Below are 20,989 nucleotides of genomic sequence, written 5' to 3'. Positions count from 1 at the left end.
CTTCCAGTGGACCATGCCTTGGCATTTGCCCCGGTCCCACCCCCTTCTGCCAGAGACCCTCAGATCTGTCCCACTCCTGCCCAGGCCCCCACAGGTACCCTTCAACTGAACGATGTAGAGCTGGCCATGCCCACTCAATAGGCCACACCCACTCCATCCACACCCACCCTGGCTACACCCCCCCTCGAGGGCAACTGCTATGCTGATGTGAACCTCAATGAAATGTGAGTTTGACACCCCTGCTATAGGGCAAGCTCTTGAAGCTGGACAAGCACGGTTGGAAAATGTATGCTTTTCCTGCAAAATAAACGATGAATGTGGATGCAGATCGCAAATACGCTGCTCCTGGAGAAAAATTTCAAGTGAACAAACATTATTTGGTAACTAAAGTCAGTTTATAATCTGAAAGTGTCTACTTCTAGATCGATATAAGCCAACTGGCTTTTCACAGGCACAGCTCCAATAAACATAATGGAGTGAAAAGGAAACACTGTTCTGTCTTTTTTTATCCAAGTTAATTTCACAATAGAGGAAATATTCATCCAGCTTTTTCCAAAGTTTTCTTGGTCTTGACCCAATTTCTTCCAAGAAGTGGCCAGGATTATGTTATTTGGCTTTCAGCAAGCTGCAAATGGCGGCCAAGGCAGATAATATAGTTCTTAGTTAGAGGTAATTAAGTCAAGCCTGACCTTAAATTTGAACTGAAACTAGTTAAAATTAATTTTCACACCAAGTATTTTTGAGAAAAAAAGAAAATTAGTAGATGAAAGAAATGCATGTACGAAAGATACCAAAGAGCTGGTTGCCTACTTCTTTACAGACATTGGATGATTTATAACTAATTTCTATTATATTTTCAGCATGGGTATCAAAGCTTTGTGTGTTTCAAAAATCACTTTTTGACTCAAGTTCCTCTCGTCGTGGTTGGTTCTGATTAACCCCACCTGAACATAGGTGTAATAGGGTTTGCAAACATTTCAGTCATTGAGTGTTCTATGACAAGATCCAGGTCTGACTGGTCTGTGTGCCCCGTCCAAAATACACCTATATCATCTGGGCAAAAGTGGGGAGGGCGGCAATGACTAAAGGAAGTGGGGGAACAGAAAGATCAAGGGAGGGCTGTGTGCATGTGCCATAAGGAGACAGGAGGGAGGGGTGGTGTATATCAGCTTTACCATATACATCGAATAAGACTCCATCAAATTTGTCTTGGCCAAAACCCAGATGTTTCAGATTTTGGTTACACTGGACTCTGACACTCTTGAGAGAAGAGGGATACCTTAAGTCATCTTAAGGTAACATGTATTGCTCTTCTCTGTGAACTTAAGGATGGACTATATATGATATTCTGCTAAATTCTGAAGATATCCCTTCCTACAATTAAGCACCAGGAACTGGACAGCTCCTAAAACTAATGCACTGTACATGGTCATCTAAAGCAGAGGCCCCCAACCTTTTGGGCCCAGGGATCAGTTCTGTGGAGAGAGGTTTTTCTTTGCATGGACCGGAGGGAATGTGGTTTTGTATGCTGCCTATATCCTGCAGATGGGGCTTTGCTTGTTTGTGTGGACTGGTTGCTGGCATGCCGCGGTCCACGGACTGAGGATTGGGGACCCCTGATCTAAAGTGTAAAGAAATGCTAAAGTGTTACACAACAAGGTACATACTAAAAACAGATTTCTATCAATAGTCGTTACCATTTACTTAGTACAGCTGAAAACATTATAGTTGCAGGAAAAGTAGCTGTATAAATAGGAGCATTTTATTTTACGCATCTGTTCTTACCTGCTTTCTCAATACAAATTTAACAGTCCAGTATGTGTTTAATTCTATTAAAATAGTATTTTACGATAAAAATTGTTTTTTTTTAAATAGCCAGGTTAGTTTCACAATCCACCCATGGCTTCAGCACAAAAAAATCTAAAAATGTTACTGCTCAAAAATCCAGCCTATTAAACTCCCCCCTTTACAGTATCAAAGGTTAATTACCATTCCTTATTTAGAACCAGTGAACTGTTATTGCTGAGAATCACAGAGGGATTTGTTATTTCCACCTCTGCCCAGTCTCTTGGTTCATGCCATCAGTGCAGCCATCAAATGTTTCACCTGCTGTTGAATTTCTCCTGGAGCGTCTTCAGCCCCACCCGCATTTGTTCCTCTGTTCCCCGCAGCACCTTCACTTCGATGATGTGGAAGAGATAGAGCACAGCTGAGATAAGCAGGACTGACACAGAGAGTAGACTGAGCAAAGAGAAGGAGAACTTGGGGAAGGGCTGCTGGAGAGCTCCACCAAATATGGAACTCATTGCCATGGCTCCTTGTATGACCAGCAGAAGCACAGCCAGGACGGCCATGCGGCCACACAAATACTGCTGCCGTTTTGCTGAATGTAACCCCACTTGCACCTCCAGACGGGCTTCGTTCAAGACATCCACCAGAACTGGCTCTAAAAGTAAAGAGAATAGTGATTTCAACCACATGAAGCTGTTAATTCTGCACAGTGAGATTCAGCTGTCACAGACTGATTGCTATTTTATCAAGAGAAAGAGAGAGGGAGTTATTTGGCTACTCCAATGGATAGTTTTCTTTCTGAAATTAACAAAATGGGAAATTAGTTTTATATAAGTGCCTGGCTAGAAAAATATAGATGAATAATGATATAGGCTGTGACAAAACAGAGAAGGCAAACAGCATCTGCTATCCTGCTATAGAATCTCCTAGATCAGGGGTCCCCAATCCCTGGTCCGTGGCTCAATGCTGGGCTGCAGCCTGTTCGGAACCAGGCCGGGGAAGTGGTGGGCAAGCCCATGTGCATGCAAAGTTGCATTTGTGAAAGCAGCACACACGCACCCATTAAAACCACTCCCTCTCCCCATCCTGCTACCGCTGCCTCCACCAGTCTGCTGAGACAGAAAGGTTGGAGACCGCTGTCCTAGATATACAAACTGTAATTACGGGAATGATCACTTCAGACTAAACATGGGGTATGATAAGAGGCTTTCATACACAAACTTGCATAGAGTTAAATGAGCTGAAAAAGCTAGCAGGGAGTAATAGTGTTCTGGCTCAGATTCCAAGAAAGAGAAGAAGACAATCGTCAAGCAAGGAAAGATTTAGCAGTCCCATGCAGACTCTGGGGTAATTGATGATCACCGAAAAAGAGAATTATGTAACAAAGCACTGGTATATTCAGCAGAGACATCCAGAGGAAGAAGAAACCAGAGAGAAAAATCAAGTTTGTGTTGATTGCAAGAGATCGCCAGCTAAAGTTTTAATTAAAGTCCTTGATTAACTATCTTGGGAATTTAGTAACAATTATATTTTAATGGAGGTATAGTCAATTTTAGCAGAAGCCCGGCTATTGCAGGCAGGGAGCTAGTTAATCCCAGAATGGTAGAGCAATTAGGCCATAAAGCAATTCACTATATTCCCTTGAAGACAGAAACAAAAAGAGGGAGAGTAGATGAAGCTGTTGAAGATAACAGTAATAGTAACTACTAGTAGTCAATAGTAGTAACTGTGATGGGGATTTAGTATCCTAGTGGACTACAACTTAAGTATGAGCCAGCAGTGTGCTGCAGCTGCCAAAAAAGCCAACACAGTGCTGGGCTGCATTAACAGAAGGATAGAATCAAAATTACGTGAAAATACCACTTTACAATGCCTTGGTAAGGCCACACTTGGAATACTGCATCCAATGTTGGTCACCACGATGTAAAAAAGATGTTGAGACTCTAGAAAGAGTACAGAGAAGAGCAACAAAGATGATTAGGGGACTGGAAGCTAAAACATATAAGGAACAGTTGCTGGAATTGGGTATGTCTAGTTTAACGAAGAGAAGGACGAGGAGGGACATGATAGCAGTGTTCCAATATCTCAGGGGTTGCCACAAAGAAGAAGGAGTCAAGCTATTCTCCAAAGCAGCTGAAGGCAGGACAAGAAGCAATGGATGGAAACTGACCAAAGAGAGAAGCAACCTACAACTAAGGAGAAATTTCCTGACTGTTAGAACAATTAATCAGTGGAACAACCTGCCTCCAGAAGCTGTGAATGCTCCAACACTGGAAGTTTTTAAAAAGAGACTGGACAGCTATGTGTCTGAAATGGTATAGAGTTTCCTGCCTGAGCTGGGGGTTGGGCTAGATGACCTCCAAGGTTGCTTCCAACTACTATTATTATTGTTGTTATTGTTATTATAAATGTATATATTTCTTTGTTACGCTGCAAATAAAGAAAAGTGAATTAGTTCACAAGAAAATCATTGCCCGCTACCTTTCGTTTGACCGATCCTAAGAACCTTCTCACGGAGGCATAGGGAATCTGGAGATTCCAGACACTGCTTAATATTATAGATGCTCGAAGAATCTTTCAATAATAGGTAACCGCACTGTCTAGGAATGATGGTCATTGTAGTACAGCAATAGTTGGAAGGCCACAGATTCTCTATTCCTCCTGCTTTAGCTTCGCTTGTGGGAAACCAATGAAATTTGAACACTCACCAACTGGAAGATTGTTTTCACTTTTATTTGATTGGACTATAGAGAGTGTCACTTTGACAGCTTCATGGTCAGAGTAAGGAAAATCCTTGCCAGGAGCAGTTCCCGTAGTAGTTTCATGAATATTGCATCTAATATCATATTGAGATGAGCCCTATAAAAAAGGACAGACAAGGTAGCAAACTGTTATCTGCAAATAGCATAACTAAAGAAACATCTCCTAAAATGTTATAGCTAGATTAATGAGCTACCAATAATGCAGAAAAAAATGGAATGTTGTTTTCTTAGAAAAACAGTAGCAGTCTGAAATGTCCAAAAGGAACTAGATTTACTCTAAGAGAAATTTCACTATACATGTTGTCATATAATCTATCCACAAAGGTAAGTATCTCCAAGGAATGTGATTCTACAACATCTCCTGGCAGTTTGTTCCTTTGGATAATTTTTTATCTAATTAATCTTAAATGTCAACAATTGCCATTTAACGTCCATTACCATATCTTCAGATTTAAGTAGTACATAGGTACTTGTCCACTGAAAGACAGCTCTGATTTAAGGTATTCCTTTCTATCTTGCTCCCAAAAAATTAGATAGTAAACAGTTGAGATTTTTCACAATACATCTAAAATGGCCCTCCATTTTAATGATAAACATCAGAGAACAGCAAATTAAAGGAGAGCTTAAAAAGAATTTTCAGTTTTCTATTCCCATGAATTTCACTTTAGTCTCCTGAATGTATCTCAAGAGACTATTTAGAAGTGTTCAGATTCAGATTAAGAAAGCAGCTGTAATTGTTATTTCCCTTCCTGCTGGAAAAAGAGATTCATAGATTAAAGGTGACTTTTCCATCATAAACCATTGTTTTGAAATGGGAAGGAACAATAGCTGTGAAAGTATTGTTCCTCTGGGTTCAATCAAATGATTTCAATGTTCCAGGATAGTAATGCACAAACCTACATTTTAAGGCTGCACAATGCTTCAGAACAGACAAATGTGCTCAGGTAGTGTTTTTCTGCAACTTCCTAAGTCATTTTTTTCCCTGGGGTCAGGGAGTTGCTCCCCCTATACACACACACCCAATGTTCACATCCCCTGGTTAAAAAAAAAAAAAAAGGTGCATTCAATTTACAACATTCAGACAGATGCCTTGGATTCTGTCCTTGATGCTGAAGTGCCACACAACCCTTCTGCTCTTAGCTTTGCACACACCATACTAGCACTGTCTGGACCTTCCTCGCCTGAGAGCAACTGTCAAATGAACACAACAGTAAATAACTAGTAGCTGAACCCATTACCAAAGGATAAAGTTGAAAACATGGAGCAGCTGCCTTGTTTAGTGGGAAGTGTTTTTCAAATGAGAGAGCTTTCATTGTCACCTGCTTCCCAAACTCTCTCTACAACATTTTGCTCAGTCTCTGTTTTCTAGATATTAACTTGCACGTACTTTATAAAGAATGTAGTCAATACGAATCCCTTGGGGATAACACTGCAGTTCTTTCTTGTTGATGTAGCAGTTGGCTGGCACAAGGGTACAGCCATCTTCACAGCCCTGAGAAAAAGATCAGAGACAACAGAGACTCTTAAACACAACACTTAGAGTAGTTGCAAGAGTGCAAGAGGTGAACTGGATTTCCATCGCAGAAATCTAAACTTGGGGGAACAAAATGGGGGATAGCCCAAAATGGGGGATAAAACAGGTCACTGTACATCCATCTTTTGAATGAGTGAAAATAATTGTTTCTGAGTCTCGATGATAATATCACACATGGACATATTCAAGTACTTGTGCATGCAAAGATGCTCACTTTAATTTTCTCTGCAGCTATGAAGGAATCTCGCAGCCCCGTCCATCCTCTCAATAGCCGGATGCCAACATCTTCTGGGTGCATATTCAGGTCTCCTCCAAGCAGCACCACATCAGCTCCTTTGGAGGTATGCCTGGAAAGGTGGGAGAGAATCACAAAACAAGCCAGAAGAGCTTTTTTGAAGAGAGAAATATAAACACTGTTATATGAAATGTATCCCTAATTAATAAACATCCTTCTCAATCTCTCTGGTATGAAATAAACTGAGCTTCTCCTGAGCTAAAGCTTTTAACTTTTAGCTAGCTAAAGTTAACTTTCAGGGGACCAAGGGGACACTAGTGACATAGCCCCTGTCATTGGATTCCAATACAGCACAAACTTTGTTTGAATTCTACAGCTATAATTCTTACTGTATGAACTGGCCAAGTTCCCAGGCCTGAACCACACGATGGGGCAGGTATGTATCCTTCTCTCGACAATATTCAGCATGGAGCTGGGGGGAAAAATAAATGTATAAAAATTATGTGCATTATCTATGAAATTACACAGCCATTATTTCCACACTCATTTTAGTTGCTGAATATAAAATAGCAGAAAAAAATCTTGGTTCATGGTTACAAGAGAAAGGTGGAAAGAATTTAAGTTATGTCATGAGCTTCTTCCCGAAAGTCTCATGATAAAAATGGACTTTTTGATATGCGTAGTGTAGAATTGTTTGATTAATCTTAGATCACAGGTAAATTAATTTTAGCATTAATGACTGCTTTGTCTCCTGAATCAAGAATAATGTAAATGTGAATATTTATACACACCAGAAACAAATATGTGATATCTTGTTTTTTGGGGGGAGGAGAGCCTTTGAGTCAGTGTTGATGCCTGGTGACCACCTAGACTAGTCCTGGCAGTTTTCTTGGCAAGATTTTTCAGAAGTGGTTGGCTACCATCTTCTTCCTAGGACTGAGAGAAAGTGGCTGGCCCAAAACTGGCTTCATGCCTAAGGCAGGACCAGAACTCACAGTTTCCTGGTTTTTAGCCTGGTACTGGTTCACAATTCACAATTCACAAATAAACTGCTTCCATTCACATACACTAAATATAGTGAACAGTATAGATTTGTTCAATCTTCCTCCTTTTCAGAAATCTTGTTCCAGATTTCTAATAGCAGTACAAAACCATTGATCTGTAGCTCTAAAGACTAACCACATTTTCTCTAGGCACACAGAAAAACCCTGACTTTGCCCACCCAGATGTCAAGATGCAAAATAGCCACTTGTGCAGGAAGATGTGGAACCCAACAGCAAGGTATTACTGAGGGTGTGAATTCATGAAGATGGCATCTTCCTAACTCAAGTCAAAAGATGGAAAGTACTCTTCACCCCTTTCCACATGACGTAGTTATTTTGACAGCTTGGTCTAAATGAGGGATTTGAGAAAAGCTTTCATAATTTTAAAGTGCAACAAAATAAAACAAATAGGGATGCTCACATGAGTCACATAGACGTTGAAAATAATGCCCTCGATCTTTAGCACTATGAGACCCACGGATTTGCCACCGAACCAGTCTCCATGCTGGAACTGTGAAAGAATACAGCATATATAAAACACGGGCAAAACTGAAACAACGAATACAAATAGGTGTGCCTTGCACTCTTTCCTAAGCATGTTACTCACCATGTATGGGTAGCCATTCACAGAATATTGGTACAAGAAGGTGTCCAGGATCTGATGTTTGGAGAAGATGCAGAGCCCGCTGCCAATCACCCCACTGCAGAAGAACAGACACCAAATCATTATCTTCTCTATGGTGGGCAGACTTTGAGAGTTTGGGACCACACTTTTTGTCAGTGGCCAAAGCTCTCGGGGCGACAACGTCACTGGAAGTGGTGAGGGCAAGAATCTCCACTTCTTTCTCTCATTTCTTGGATTAAGAGTACTGGAAGCTTTATGCATTTAATTTATGTGGCTTTTGCAAATAACTGTACCATTATTTGGCAGTTTGCCACCAAATTTTGGCAAGTGGAGTTAATTCTCAGGACTTAAAGTAAAAAGGGGTTTTCATGTCTCTGATTGAGAACAGGACTCCATTCCTACCTGCCATATGAATCTAAAGCTGAGCTTTCTGGAATATAACTCTGTGATGAGGAACACAGGTAAAGGTTTCCAGAGAAAAAGCAGCATTTTTAGAACCTTTGGAATTATTCCCGGCTCTCTGAGAACAGAGTGACATTTTACAAAACCACCAGAAATTGAAGCTTGCCATGAACTGGGGTTTCAACAGCTACATATACATTGGATGTACAGGTGACTTTGAGTTACAACAGTTTTTTTAGTGACCATTCAGTTACATTAGCACTGAAAAAGGGAGTTATAACTATTTTTCACCATTACGACCACTGCAACATCTCCATGGTTACATGATAGTTGCCATATCCTGGGGTCATATGATCACCTTGTGATCTTCTGAACAACAAAGTCAACAAGGAAGCCAAATTCACTTAACAACCATGTTACTAACTTAACAGCTGAAGCCATTCTATTAATGACTGCAGCAAGAAAAATGTAAAATAGAGCAAATCTCACTTAACAACTGTCTCGCTTAGCAACAGAAATTTTGGGCTCAATTAAGGACTGCCTGTACTGTATATACTTTAAGCCACAATACAACTACATTTTTTGATCATATTTGTAATCACAAGACAATTTATCTGATCCGTATGCTAAAATTTACACAAAAATACTAAGCTGCTCCATGATCAGTTGCATTTAAGTTATACAATGTATATTTTTATCATTCCTTTTGTTTTCTACCATAGCAGATCTGGGGATCTAGTTACTCAAGAGTCAATACGGCTCAAAGTAGTACAGGAAATTCAACCAGTCTCCCAGTGTGATACGAGTATGACTCAACATCCTGCCACGTTTGCATGTAAGCTATATCCTTAGTAACCAGTAATAGCTCCAAGTTCATCGGCCTCACTGTCAAGAACAAGTAGCATAACAGGTCCCAATTGAGACCACATCCCATTAAAGCAAATCTGCAGGCTGTTCAATTAACCTGCCACACCTAGTAGGCAGGGACTACTAAAGATACACAAGTCAGTTGAAAAGCAAAAGACAATCATTGTTAGGAAGCTAAGTCCAACAATGTTTAGGTACAGTCAAGAACACATATTTTTGCAGAAAAATTCTGGAAAAGACTTCAATCTCTGTGGCAGCCCAACATAGCTCTTTGTTTAGAAGCTTTCAACCACCTTCTCCCAACTGGTATCTTTCAGCTGAGAGTCAGTGACTGGCCCAAGATCAACCAGCTGGCTTCATGTGCCTAAGGTGGGGCTAGAACTCGGTTTAATGGTTTGTAGACTTGTACCTCACCCACTACACCCAACTGATTCCATTTATATATCCTCAATAAAGCTGAACTATATATACTTTTCCCTGTCCTTGTCTGGGAGAAATAGAGTTGGATCAATTTAAAAAAACTATTATGCTAATTTTAAGATTTAGACTACAATTGTGTATGAATCATACCAGTGTTGTTGAGTGCCATGATCAATGGAGGCTCTAGGATCCTCAAGACCCAATGTGCCAACTTTTGTCTTTACCTACTTTTAAGTCTAATCATACTTTGTCCAGTTAGACAGAAAAATCCAGCTAATTTTAAGATGGAACAACAACAAAAAAGCTTGTGTTATCCTTCAGCCATGGACACAAATTGAAACTGTGTTCTTCTTGAAATTAAAATCTTGCAAAAACTTTAGTGATACACCCCAAACAGAACAATGACTGTAATCTGCTTTCTAGAGATGGTAAAAGGCAATCAAATATATTTTGAGCACCAGACTGGGGAATGCTACCTGGACAAAGTGACATCATGATAGCAATAGCAATAGCATTTAGACATATACCCCTTTACAGCACTCTCTAAGCAGTTTACAGTGTCAGCATATTGCCCCCAACAATCTGATTCCTCATTTTATCAACCTCAGAAGGACGGAAGGCTGAGTCAACCTTCAGCCAGTGAAGATTGAACTCCTGGCAGTGGGCAGAGTTTGCCTGCAATCCTGCATTCTAACCACTGCGCCACCAGTGCTCCTGATTCTGAACTAGGAAGGCTTTTTCTGCCTTATTAAGTAGTATCAACTTGATATCTATGCCTTTCGGAAGTTAAACAAAAGAAAACGTAAGAGATTACCTGAACTTCATTTTTACCTTTTGAAGTAGTGGGAAGAAGGATAATGAGTACACAGTTTCTTTTGCAGCACGAGATAATCTTTTTCACTCCATACCTGAAAAGCAAAATGCTATCACCACAGTGACTGTGAAAAAAGTAACAAAATGGCATGTTGATCTGGGGACCAAGGTCCCTAAGCTTATCTTCAATTAATTGCCAGTCCCAAAATAACTCTCTTGCATTTTTTATGTTTTTCTGCAACTGTGCAGAGTCCTTTAAGATTTCTCTAGAGCGCGGCAAGAAGGCCTCTGCTGATCTGTGTAACAACAAATAGGCACACCCTTCCAGTGGTTGAATTTACCCATCACACTAAGCCATAATGTCATTTGTTGAGTTTGGGCTTATGACTAGTACTGTATGAAATAGGACATGATATTTTCTTCAACAAAACAAACCATGCTTTTAACATCATGTATGAAAATGTAATATGTCACCAGATGAAGTAGGATTAAAATCCCACTTTTTGTTCTAACAAGATCCATTCCAGAATGTGAAATCTTTACCTCCTGTAAGAGTGCCAGATCAAATCCCTCCTGGTTAAGGACATCCCCAATCAACGCAACCCGCTCTCGCCGTAATTTGCTCAGGTAACGAATGGCCCTAGACAAGGTGAAAAGGAAAGGGAGAGGAGTGAGGATCACCATTGTGAGGGATTGGAATAAGAATTCACAATGAATCAATTTGTATGTTTGCTTATACAAAAGTATTATTATTGCATGTTCCTTTAACTTCATATGTGTCTCCCTCTGTTCAACGCATGTAACATCCTTCCTAATCTGTGCCTGGTCCCAGAGTGCATGCTTGTGGGGACACAGGACTCAGGGACATGGGTTACCAAAGACACTTCTTCTTCCTGCTGTAAAATGCAGGTCAGCTTGTTAGAATAACTATTAAGGCCTTGACTTAACTTAACATATCAAATCTGTTTTACTGCATTTCTAGAAATGTGCCTATAATGTATTCACACCCAAAGATTGGTACGCTTGTGGTTATTTTGTTTCCCAATTGCTGGTAAAGTATTTACTTATTTATTTGGATGTGCACATGTGCATGTGCATATCCAAAGTGCCTACTTCTACTAATATGTGCACATGCTCAAACTATTTTTAATCAGCTTACTAAATAAGATTAATTTTATCCCTATAATACCACCCTAACAAAGTAAATTGAACTGAAACTAGCCAGATGGCCCAAAGCCATCTCAGTTCATTCCCAATACTTCAACCATTAGATGGAGCTATTTTTGCCTGGACCATAGTAAAGGAGACAGTTAACATCATTATCCATTGCAATTCCTTTAAATATAAATATACTGCACAGTATAAAAATATACAGTGTCACCAATTTATGCATATACGCTTAAGATGATCCCTATTAAGACACACTAAAATGTCTAGAAACATTGAATAAAAACAGCCCAGTGGACCTTATTTGAGGACTAAATCCTACCATCAAGACAGGGAAAATTAGGGAGCTTTCAGAAATTAAAGGATAGCTCCTAGAAATAGATCAATAAAAACCTTAGTGGCCAAACCAAAAACATGAAGATTCGATTAGATTAACAATGTTGAATGATATTTAATTCCTTTGTGTGTCTTTTCAGAATTATGAAAACACGCAGATATACCTAACACTGGGAGCTGTTTTGTCAAATAGAGTCTTCCTAAATTCAAGTTCAAGGGATTAATCTTATTATGGCCAAAACCCTGACTCACCTAAAGCAACCCAATCACTTTGATGCAGCAAAATTTTAACATACAGTATATATTGGGCTCCCAGCAAATCCCTGACACTTTGCTGAGCAGCCATGGCAAAGGAGAACCATAGTTTATATAACCTTGTCCTACTACATTGCAAAGGCAAGATAAAGAAACAAAGGCACGCACTGTGGAAATTACAGCATGATGTTAGAATGTTTTTGATAAAACCCATCCATGTGATCTTAGTACTATCTACAGTATATATTCCGATTAGAGCATGCTAGCTATACAATCTTTGAGAGATGGTCAGTGACTATAAACAGTTTGGTTTATTGGGCCACAGGTTCCTGACTGACTCTTCCCCTTCTTGCCATTCAGGGTCAATTCAGGCTGATGTCAATGCATTTAAAGCAGTTAATGTGTGTGGGGGAAGGGGCATCTTACAGGTTTGATAGTAAATGCAGCTCAAATTATGTGTGGGGAGGGAGTTTCTTTTACCACCACATTCTACAAATGTGCTATATGTGCTAAAGATTTGCTGATGCTCATCCATTTTCTAAAAGCACACCTCTATCCTTCCCTCCAAATGCTATCTGTTTAAATGCATAATAGCAAATAACATTTCCTAAATATCAGAAATCCAGCATGTTGATCCAGTTTAGTGCAGTGATTAAGGCACTGGCTTAAAACCAGGAGACTGTGAGTTCTAACGCCACTTTAGGCATGAAAACTATCCAGGTAACTTTGGGCCAATCACTCTTTCTCTCAGGCCAATTCACTTCCCAGAGTTATTGTGGAGAAAATGGAAGGAGGAAGGCATATCATGTATGTTAACCTTACTGAGTTACTTATAAAGTAATAATGGTAGGATTTAAAAAAAAATCTAAAAAAAAGCAAACCATAGGATGAAATGGAACAACAATCTGAAGAATGAGACCTGGCCTATTCCTGCAGTAAAAGGAAGGTCAAGAATCCTGGTATGTTAAAAGGGATTTTGAATTTTTAACGTAGAACTAGGAAACTGGTAATTTTTTAAAACACGGTGTTTTATGAAAACATATTTTTTAGAAGTCAGAGAACTAACACTGCAAATAATTTATTGGAATAAGAATTGTTCTCTGTAATACACAAGCATATTTTTTTTGTATTTGCGACAAATGTATTACAGGGAACAAGAACAAAAATAGAATCGTGCCCCAATCCCATGACAAGCAATTAAATTTTACTGTTCAGATATATTTGCAAGCTAGATCAGCACTGGAATCTGAACGTCCCTCAAGTCTCTGGAATGAAATGAAATGCCTCAAATCTCTGGAAAAAAAACCCCTCTCTGAATATTATTTTTTTGTTTTGTAAATAGTACAAAAGGGATTCATAGGCTGGAGCTACTAATACAACATGGATCAGTTACTCCATCTTATCTTGGAAAGTGTAATAATAATTTTCCAAGCAAGTGACCTAGCACCTAGCACAGAAATGATGTCAGCTGATAAAATGTTTGCTACTTAAACTGTAAAGATAATAAAAACTAAGAAAACCTTAAGAGAATTATATTGTTCAAAGCAGTTTAGCTGCCTAATGGAGAATTAAAGTTGAACTATCACAACTGCAGGCATAATCAATCATTCTTGCCCCAAATATCAGAAGAGTTGTATTTGAAGACCTTTTCAAATATGCATTATTGTAGCTAATAATAATAATGATGATGATGATGTTGTTATTGTTGTTGTTGTTGGAAGGGACCTTGGAGGTCATCTAGTCCAACCCCCTGCTCAGGCAGGAAACCCTGTACCATTTCAGACAAATGGCTGTCCAGTCTCTTCTTAAAAACTTTCAGTGTTGGAGCATTCACCACTTCTGGAGGCAAGTTGTTCCACTTAATTGTTCTAACTGTCAGGAAGTTTTTCCTTAGTTCTAGGTTGCTTCTCTCCTTTTTAACCCATTTCTCTCCTAAAGTTTAACCCACATCTCCATCATTTTGGCAAAGCTGCCCATACAACCAAAACTCTATTGTAACTATTATAAAATTGTAACTAAGAACTTGTGGTCCAGAAAGCAGAACAGGAAGAAAAGAGAAGCCAATAGCATTCAAGGAATATTTAACATCACCACCACCACACACTAAAATCCCACAGCATAAAGACAGGGCATCCGATAGCCTGCTTTGGGATAAAAACAATAAGCCCCAATGAGGAAAAAACCCACATGCCACAGTTTTCAAAGTAATGAATACAATTCAGAACTCTTGATAATATATTAGAAATAAGTCATAGTGAAAAAAGCTGTTCAGGTCAAAGATGCCCCAAACAAATGAAAAAGATAAACTCACCAGCAATTGAGGTCAAAGATACGAAGCTGCATTTGAGAACCCTCCATTGCTGTGGATGTAAGACAATGTAGAGGTGAATTCCAATCAAAATTTAACACAATGAGAAGTTTCATTTCAACCTTTTAAGCAATCTGGGACTTAAGCTTGACCTTTCCCCCCCTGCCAGAAGAACAGGAATTGTAGCTAAGAACTATGGTTTAGAGACTTTCAAGCAAGGTAAAGGTGGGGTGGGGCAGCTGATGGAACTGATTCACAGCTAGGAGCCTAAGGTTTGATGTACAAGGACAGAGGAAGCCTCTGTGATAAACCCTTTGTCATCACTTGAATATTTCTATCCGTTTAATTAGTGAAAAGCAGTCAAGAAATGTTCATGAATACTAAAAAGCTTTTGAAATCCACAGCTGAGCAATACATTCTTAACCATCAACCAAAATATGCAAGCTTTCAAGTTCCCCAGGACTATGCATTATGGAAGAGAACTCAAAAGCTTGCACACTGTTGTGACATTTTAGTGGGTCCACATAAAGGAAATGCCCAAGTATGGTACAACTATCCAAGTGAAGTAGATCAAAGTCATCCTCCCTTTTACCTGATGCCCCTTAGATATGGTAGATATAAATTCCCATAATTCCTAGATAAATGGCCAGTAGCTGAAGTTGATGACAGTCAGCAAATTATGGAAAGTTGTTCTAGAAATTACATCCGCTCACTGTGCCAAACATTTTTTTTCTCACTTTTGGTTTAGCATTTTTCAGTTCACTGTCAGAGCCACACAAAATGGTGGTGGTAAATCTTATGCTGTACTGTATGAGTTTTAAACAGGAAATAGCAACTATATTTTGAATATGTGCATATCTCCATTTTTGTATAATTTGTGATAGTTATGCAGTTTTGGCTATCATATGTTTCCTGCTACTAGCCTTGTTTTATTAATTGGCATTTTGCTTCCTAGCTGTTTTGTGTCAGAAATCGTTGAACTCTACCCTAAATTTGCTGTAAATGTCTATTCCTAAGTTTGGAAGGCTTTCTCCCATTCATTGGTAGTGAGACATTTATTCCAATTTTCTTAGAGAGCTCACAAAGATTGTTATGTAGACATGTGGATCAGTTTGGGTGACAAATTTTTTCAGCCTTGGGTTGGGTTCATATTATTGCACAAACCTATAACAGGATGTGCTTGTTTGTGGTTAATACAGTTTATAATACTAAAAACATCTGAAATGACTCTCACATTAAAACGTTATGATTTGACAATTAATGAACAAATCTGTCAGTCACTTTCTTGTCTCAATTACACAAAAGCCTCTTTCCAACAAAGACCTACAATTTAACTTTAACAGAATAACATAGAATAACAGAGTTGGAAGGGACCTTGGAGGTCTTCTAGTCCAACCATCTGCTGAGGCAAGAAACCCTATACCATTTCAGACAAATGATTGTCCAATTTCTTAAAAACTTCCAGTGTTGGAGCATTCACAACTTCTGGAGGCAAGTTGTTCCACTGATTAATTGTTCTAACTGCCAGGAAATTTCTCCTTAGTTCTAGGTTGCTTCTCTCTTTGGTTAGTTTCCATCCATTGCTTCTTGTCCTGCCTTCAGGTACTTTAGAGCAGTGGTTCTCAACCTTTTTAATGCCGCGACCCCCAACCGGTCGTAAATCGAGTACTCAACTGGTCGTAATTCGAGGACTACTCAACTGGTGCAGCACTGTTTGCAGAATGGGACTTTTGGCGGGCTCAGCAGGGCAGAGACAGCCTGGGCAATTCCTATTGGCTTTTGAAAGCCAATAGAATTAGACTCTATTCATGAAATGGTCATTCAACCCCAAATGGGGTCCCGACCCACAGGTTGAGAACCACTGCTTTAGAGAATAGCTTGGCTCCCTCTTCTTTGTGGCAACCTCTGAAATATTAGAACACTGCTATCATGTCACCTCTAGTCCTTCTTTTCATTAAACTAGACATACCCAATTCTAGCAACTGTTCTTTATATGTTTTAGCCTCCAGTTCCCTAACCATCTTTGTTGCTCTTCTTTGCAATCCTTATTCCGTGACCTTAAAAAAATTACGTATTTTATGGAGCTTGGCTTTGCTACCTGAATAAACTTCATTATGGTGATCTCTTCATTATATGGCAACAAGACTGAAATTACTACATAGTGATATTAATGTACTATCAAAGAATTATGATATTGCTAAAATACAATTTCACAGATTTAGTGAATATTGAATAGGAAACCATAAACTGATCAAACACATCTTACAACATGTGCACATGCTAGGAAGCTAGCTTAGCTGTCTAGCATACCCCTTTTTCACACATAGATTACTGTGGTATAATTGATGTATAGGCTAATTATGCAATCTCCTACATGACTTACAGGAAATCAGCCTTGCAGCACGAATCATAAAAAATAAATGGAAGATTAAGAAAGTGAACCTATAAAATAGTAAAATGCTTACTATAAAATTATAATTGTTTTTATAGTTATTGCTTTATCTGAAAGTGGGAGAGATGTTCTTGGAGAACCATTGTGTTTGTAGATTCAGTATTAGCTTTTCTTAATTTTTCCCTCAGGTAAAAAACAGCGTGAGATGTTATTGACAACTCTTCCTTTCCTCAAATCTGTACATAAAATGATAACTTGAAACAAGATGTTTTCAAGAAGAAACTTTTGGTACTATGGTGTGATGACAATGACAGCAAAATACAAGAATACAAGAATTCAAATCTATGACTGTCAATCTATGAAAAAACAGACTTGACTCAAATTCCACAGACACAACAAAGAACTATATAACAATAATACATTCACAAAATTCAGGAATTAACTGTTATTCCTTCTCACAGTATTGGGCAGAAACAGTAAACATTCTATTATATTATTCTCTTATGAGTTCCCAACATTACAATTCAAGAATAAAACAGTACCGCTTCACTTTAGTAAATGTTGCTGAACAACTTACTTCCAGCATCAACCATTCTGATTAATGGTTTTAATTAAACATTTAGAATTTATCTTCCCCATCCCTGACCAAGACATTTAGTCTGATTTGTCTTGCAGGGAGACCAGAGATTCAAAAATGCACTCTATAAACTCACCAAGGTTTGCTCCTCTGCATTGTTTAATAAACGTCTGCACAGACAGAAGTTTACTATGGTTGTTTTACCTTTTGCTGTCCAAGTCTAATGAACCTTTATCTTCATCATGATGTCATTCAGTGCACCAGTTAAACTACTGAATCAAAAAACTTTTGGGATTCTTGAGGCATTGCGTAAGGAAGCTTTAACATCCATTCTGAGCAAATTTGGGAAGGGTTAGGGTTAGGAGATAGTGCAGAACAGAGAGGCTCATTTCCCACCCCACTGAACATTTCCAAAGACCTTAACAAAACAATTAGCAGGAAGGGAACTGTGTGTGTCCTCTTTTCGCTGGAAGAGAATGCTCAGTTGCTAAATCAGATTAAACATATTCGGCCACACTGAATTCACATTAAGCCTCTTTTTTTCCATCTGACGTTCAAGGCAACACAATAGCAACATTCCCAGCACTGTATTTTAAACAGAGTTATAGCAGTCAGAGTGTCTTCGACTTCAATCCTGATCGATTTTAAAACAGAAAGAAAAGGCTGCCAAGCATTCCACCTTAACAGGTATCAGTCTTCTATTTCAATATATGTATGTGGGGGGGGGGAGCCAGGGGGCAAGACCAAGGAGTGTCCCAGTTTCGGAGCAGCTTTCAAGCAAATACTACAACTGCTGCTTGTGACAGCAAGAGAAAGAGGAAGGAAGAGAGAAAAGCTAGAACAAACGGTGCAAACGATATAGGACTCCGAAAGAGCTTGGAAAGCCGATGCATACCTGGGATTTCTATCACAATCGAGCCCACCTCCAATTTTCACTCCCTGCCCTCCATTATTCCCGCGAAGACCGTCTGGGCACTAGCAAAGCAGCGACAACTAAAGCGGGGAAGCAGCGCTTCACTGTGCAGCGCGCAGTGCATCTCGGGTCTTGTAGGCCTTCGTTCATGTCATCATAACTTGTGTTTAAACCCGCTTCCCTCCCCTCGCGGACTGAAAAAGGCGTGGGGAGACGCCGCTGGGTAGAAAAGGGAGAAGCGGAACTCGGAAGGGGGAGATGGATGGCAAAGTAACTTTCGAGCTTGTATCCACTTTCCTCCGAGTAAGCTCAGTTTAGTGCAACAAGTTTTTTTTTCCCCTTTCAAAAAAAGGAAGGCACTTGAAGTGCAAATTAAAAGTGCTGAAAGTTTTCGGAATAGTTAATGATCTAAGGACTGTTTCAAGATAGAAAAAATTAAACTTTGAATTTTTCCATGTGCACACAAAAACTCCAGTAAGCCATTTGTGCAGATTTTTTACCTTTCTTATGAACACAATCCCTGAGTTAACCCAATTTAAAAATCTAACACATCATTTAGATGTTTGCTTTTGTTTTTGACCTTAGAAAAAATACACTGGACAACCATATTTTTTTTTAAAAAAAGTTTTGCTTCCTGAAAAACTTCTGATGATTATGATAGACCCTTTTAAACTGAACACAAATATATTTTCAGAATGATTGTATCATGTTGGAATCTTAAGAAATATAAAATTAACTTTTAATGACTATAATATATTTATTTGCATAATGTTCCTGAAATGCTGCATGAGTTCAACAGGGCTATATGTTTTGCTGCTGATTTTTGTCCAATGCTCGCTGCAGTGTCCAGCAATAGTTAGCCAGCATTGATGGATTCCATTTGCCCTGATAGCATTTTTCCATTGTGTCAATGTCCTGGTGAAACTTTTCACCATGTACGTCATTAACTGAACCTAAAAAGAAGTCCAAGTATGAATGCAGAACACCAATCTTCAGTGACATGTTGCACTTCATGATCTTGCATGTTGTAAGAAATTTGTCATCTAGCTGAATGTAGTTTGGTTCTCTGTAGCTGCCAAGAAAATTCTCCACTACATCTTTGAATGCTGTCAGGTGATTTTCTTCGGTCTCACTAACTAATAGATCTTCAAGCTGGTTGTCATTGGTGACTTTTCTGATCTGTGGACTAACAAAAATGCTTTCCTTAAGCTTATCCACAGTTATTCTTGAAAATCTATCTATCTATCTATCTATCTATCTATCTATCTATCTATCTATCTATCTATCTATCTATCTATCTATCTATCTATCTATCTATCTCAAAAAACAAAAATCTTCATCTTCCTTGTTCATCATTTTCACAAACATTTCCATCACTCTGAGTTTGATGTGATATGGAGGCCAAAAATACCTTTGTTGGGTCAAACAAGTGGTTCATGTGTCATGTTTTTCTTTCCTGGAACCAAATTCAGAGCGGTCAGTTCTTTTTCATATAATGCAACTCTCTTACACTGCTGACCCACTTGCAACAACAGTACTTGGTATATCTATCTACATTCCAAGCAGCAGAGCCACACCACAGATATTCCAATTGTACTTGGTGTAATGGATGTGGTTCAACAACAGTCATGTTTTGTATATTTCATATGTGCAGTGTGGCCAACAGATACTGAAGGGTATACATTGCAAAACAGAAGATTTGTTTTATGAAATGGTATGTGATAGGTTAAATTATTTTCATGATAAGCAGCCAAAATCTATAAGATACACCATAAGTAATCAGAAAGCAAAATCCAGTGATATTAGTGGTAAAATCTATTTCTAGTTGTCTAATGTTTTTCAACGTCTATAACTTTATGGTATGTGGACTTCAGCTCAGTATCTTAAAGTTGCTACGGCTGAGAAAACACTTGTCTAAATCTATAAATGAAATAAAAACCACTTAGTTTCCTAATGGCTCCTGTTTAAGGCATCAATGGATCCAAAAGAAATTTCTTTGGGTGCTTCCTCACCTGCCCTGAGTTAGGCATGAACATGTCCAGATACCCACAGGTTTGCTTATGCATTGCTTTGTCACATTTCCAGCCCAGAGCTGAAACCTCTTAAACTTAAGTCATCTGTGATTATGCCAATATTAGTCCTGTGCCTCTTCCTGCACGCTGACTGAGGAATTCTGGGAGTTGAAGTCCACAAGTCATAAAAGGGTCAAGTTTGAAGACCCCTGGAGGAGGGCTTCAATCACAAAGTTGTAGCTGTCTTCTGGACTTTTCTGATGACCCCAGCAGATGCACCTCTTGGGAGGGAAATAGAGCCAAGAGGAATCTATGGATTGCTTTGCTTATCTTGGCTTGTATTAAAATAGAAAGAACAACATTATTCATTAGCCTTGTTGCTGGGACAGAGGAGAACTCAAGAGTAGTGGGATTATGCCAATATACATTTCTGTCAGTATAAAAACTGCTAGGTAGCACTTTAACATGGCTGCCTAGCTATTCCTATGCTAATTTCACTGTAAAGAAGCAACAAGGATCCATTTGTGTCATTGCTTT

At 38.9% G+C, this 20,989-nt stretch overlaps 1 protein-coding gene across 1 annotated transcript; it reads right to left on the bottom strand.

The window, feature by feature from the left end:
* Nucleotides 1-376: 376 nt before the first annotated feature.
* Nucleotides 377-18,563, bottom strand: SMPD2 (sphingomyelin phosphodiesterase 2). Its single transcript, XM_039323307.1, has 11 exons — nt 18,423-18,563; nt 14,562-14,610; nt 11,036-11,132; nt 10,511-10,587; nt 7,973-8,066; nt 7,787-7,876; nt 6,712-6,794; nt 6,302-6,434; nt 5,941-6,045; nt 4,500-4,650; nt 377-2,446 (listed from the first exon to the last, which is right to left on the bottom strand). Exons 2-11 carry the CDS (start codon nt 14,606-14,608, stop codon nt 2,103-2,105), a joined length of 1,221 nt encoding a protein of 406 aa, XP_039179241.1. The 5' UTR covers nt 14,609-14,610; nt 18,423-18,563; the 3' UTR covers nt 377-2,102.
* Nucleotides 18,564-20,989: the final 2,426 nt, after the last annotated feature.

Source organism: Crotalus tigris, unplaced genomic scaffold, assembly GCF_016545835.1.
Source record: "Crotalus tigris isolate CLP2741 ecotype Arizona unplaced genomic scaffold, ASM1654583v1 scf7180000024167.7108832, whole genome shotgun sequence".
NCBI lineage: Eukaryota > Metazoa > Chordata > Lepidosauria > Squamata > Viperidae > Crotalus > Crotalus tigris.
Note: the sequence above shows the minus strand (reverse complement) of the source record. Positions and strands in the feature narration are given on the sequence as shown.